The following is a 3,736-nucleotide window of genomic DNA, read 5'->3' as shown; positions in this document are numbered from 1 at the left end:
AAAGTGTTCATTTGATCTTTTTTTTTCATTTACGTATTTTTAATTATTTGTACGAAACTTGAGCTATTATGTGAGCCTCTGCATATTTAATCGATTTACGAGAAATAGCCAACAATTTTCATTTATCTTGTATACTTCCGAGTCAAGAAAATGACACATTGTATGATGTAGTCTCACATACTCCTAAAATACGGAATAATCATGGGTAATTGGATAGAGCTGAGCTTTGGTTATGCAACAATAAAAAAGTACGAAACTACAAATATTGGTTGTCAGTCCATTATTGTACGGTTTCCTAGCAATTACAACACAGTTCGCTCAATGGTTTTCGTAAATACCGTTGTGAACCTACCAGTTTAACTTAGTGTTCTAAAATTGCGCGTGTATTCACGTTACAATCCTTTTTATCACAATCTCTTTTTTAAATTGATATATTTTAACAGTAAAAGCACAGATGTCGGCTGGAGATCTTGTAAACAGTCTAGGTAAGCTTGAAAGTAAGCTGAAACAAGTAAAATTTCCTAATTATCGTAGATCAGACTTCCTTTCAGGAACTTTGGATGTCTACCTTGCTGTATACGGTTATGTGTTTTCATCGTTTAATTGCGAATTTAGTAAAGCTATTGCTGAAAGAGGCTTGGAACTTTATGGTAAAACTAACAAACACTTCGTCGACAATCTCTATCGCATAGTGCGAGATGTTTTGTGTTATAAACCTCCCATTACAAAAAATATGTTCTTGATTGATAGAGCCTTTATTGAGATGAAAATGATCATGTGTACACATATTTTGGATTTAGTTCTACAAAAATGTAAAGAGTTCCCGACTGTGACACGTAGAAGTGGTCGCTGCAAAACTCGAATTTTAACCAACAAATCTAATACGAACGAAGGACCTGGCCCGAGAAATAGTATAAACACCGCTAATGAAGAACCTGCTAAATCTGTTAAAGTGTTAAATCCTACATCTTCCGTATATCATCTTGATAACAATACACACTTTTATAATCAACAAAATGCCACCAGATCTCACTTACATAAACCTGAACACAATCGAGAAGACACACAAACTGAAAAAACGGATAAGGCCGACTATTCCATTAAACCGCATCTTGGGAAAAAATTGTTCCATGCTTGTTCTTCTTTAGGGATTCCAAAGAACTATCAAATTACTCAATTTGTATTGCCTCCGAATTCAAAAGGTTGTGTAATTCTTGAAAAACAGAAATCAAACATTAAGAAACTCCCAGTAAGTGTTGAAATAGGACCCTTTCCAAAGAAAGAAAAAACCCAAGAACTTTTAATAATCCAGAATGAAAACTTAAATCATCCATCAAACTGTGTTGAGGAACAGGATGATCACATTTCAAACACTATTCCTAAAGTAGTAAGATGTCCACTAACTAGAACCTCCCAAAATGCTGAAAAGATTTCAAATTCTTCAAAAGAAATTAATCATGACCCCATGATGGAAAACATTTCAGAAACTGTAGTCAAATCTGCAAAGATTCTTCTGGATTTACAACAGAAAAATCCAGAAGGAAAGATATTAAATTCTTCTAAAATGTTTGTAGGCAAAGAAAATTCTCCAGTATTATCATCATTAGACACGAAAATCACTCCTGTTGAGCCTCAACAGTGTCCAAAAGAAAATTTCACAAAGAACCAAACTTGTTTTCATCCCTCTTCTGTTGAACTGGGTGTTACCTGTAAAAAAGAATTGGATTATTGCCTTGCCAAAATGAATTTGATGGAATGTGCTATTAAATCTTTAGAATCTAAATTAGAAAATCTGTCATAAACTCCAATTTGATATATTTTAAATTAACAACTATATTGTATTGAAAATATGAGCATTAATACTATGAATTGTAATTATAAATATGTAAATCATTTGGGTATATATAAAGGTATGTGTGTGTGTGTGCCGCAGGTTTTGATATGTATGTTTTTATATGCTATTCAATATTAATGCATTTATAATATTCAGTTTTATCAAATTATTATTAGTTCCTTTTTCAAATTTCATGTATATTAAATTACAATCTTATTACATTCATTTAAAAAAAAAAAAATTACTACATAAAGGATACTTGGCATTGTCCAGGAAATAAAATACAGCTGGTGGCCAATTTCTTGAATGAAAATAATGGTAATTTTGCCTAGATTTATTACTTCAAATACAATGCTTATTTTATTTGTAAGGTATATATGTGTGTTGTGCAGCAGGTTTTTCATGTCTTTGCATATCCTCAGTAGCTCATGTCTCACTACATGGCAACGAGACATGGGCTGTGACTACTGAGGATATGTGAAAACTTGAAAGAAATGAAACCAGCATGCTAGGTTGGATGGGTAATGTCAGTATGCATATATGACTGAGTGTAAGTGATTTGAGAGAAAAACTGGGTATATGTAGCATCAGATGTAGTGTGCAAGAGAGAAGACTGTGCTGGTATGGCCATGTAATGTGTATGAGTGAGGACAGTTGCATCAAGAGGTGCCCATCTCTAATTGTAGAGGGAATGTGGAAGGGGTAGATCCAGGAAGACTTGCAACAAAGTGGTGAGAAAGGATCTACAAATGTTGGGACTCACAGAGAGGATGATGGGACAGATTCCTGGCAGTTTGCTACACTTGAAAAGACTCGTCAAGATAGATAAAAGTACGGTTGCCCTTGCATATAGGTTTGTCCCTTGCATCCCTAATCTTTTGAGCTTGTAAGTGCTGGTGCCATGTAAAAAGCCATTTTATTATATTCATTGCATTCACTGTATTTATTAATAGTGAGATATTTGTGGTTTTGGAGTGTTAGCTCCTCTTTCTAGCAATTGGTATTCTGATACCCTACTTTATTTGTTTTTTTTACCTACATAGGTTAAACTTGCTGTCCGCTCTTTTATTATTATCAATGGTAATAATACTTTATTTAATTTTATATATATATACTAGCAGAGATGCCTGGCTTTGCTCAGGGTTAAAATGGCATAGTCTTTTATTTTACTTGTTTCAGTCATGTCACTGAAACCTTGCTGGAGCACTGCTTTTAGTCGAAGAAGTCGACCCCGGGATTTATTCTTTGTAAACCTAGCATTTATTCTATTGGTGTCTTTTGCCAAACAGCTAAGTTACGGGGACATAAACACAGCAACATCGGTTGTCAAGCGATGGTGGGGATACAAACACTGAGACATGTACACACACATATATGTTAGTTAGTTAATTTTTTGGCTCAAAAAGCAAGGCCATGTAGGGGGACATGGAGTTATGTACAGGGTGGTGTTCATGTAAAGAGTTCAGGCCACTTGTGGTCAAGGGAGACTTTGAACCGAGCGGTCGTCGGCATCTTCACTATCTCGTCTGGCAGCTTATTCCACGGATCCACAACCCGGACAGAGAAAGCCCCTCTCCTTCGATTGAGATGAAATCGTCGCAGATAGAGCTTTTCGGAGTGACCCTGCAGCCGACGCTCTGGAGCAGGAGTGAAGAACAGCTCCTTCGAGAGGTTACACTTTCCGCTTATGATGTTGTGAGCAAGAGATCACCACGGTGTCGTCGTTTTTCTAGAGAATAAAGGTCGAGCGTCTTCAGCCTTTCTTCATAAGACAAATGCTTGAGACCAAGAACCATGCGGGTAGCCAGCTTCTGGACTCTTTCGAGATGTTGTATGTCTTTGAGGAGATAAGGAAAAGAGGCTTGAATCCCGTACTCCAATATGGGTCTCACCAGTATATAT

General features: G+C 36.0%; 1 protein-coding gene across 1 annotated transcript; it reads left to right on the top strand.

Annotated features, from left to right (window-relative positions):
* Window positions 1-235: 235 nt before the first annotated feature.
* On the top strand, window positions 236-2,404 carry LOC115211909. The gene has a single exon (XM_029780656.2). It carries the CDS (start codon window positions 455-457, stop codon window positions 1,799-1,801), a length of 1,347 nt encoding a protein of 448 aa, XP_029636516.1. The 5' UTR covers window positions 236-454; the 3' UTR covers window positions 1,802-2,404.
* The last annotated feature ends 1,332 nt before the right edge of the window (window positions 2,405-3,736 follow it).

The sequence above is a fragment of the Octopus sinensis genome, linkage group LG5 (assembly GCF_006345805.1).
Source record: "Octopus sinensis linkage group LG5, ASM634580v1, whole genome shotgun sequence".
In the NCBI taxonomy this organism is placed as follows: Eukaryota; Metazoa; Mollusca; class Cephalopoda; order Octopoda; family Octopodidae; genus Octopus; species Octopus sinensis.
Note: the sequence above shows the minus strand (reverse complement) of the source record. Positions and strands in the feature narration are given on the sequence as shown.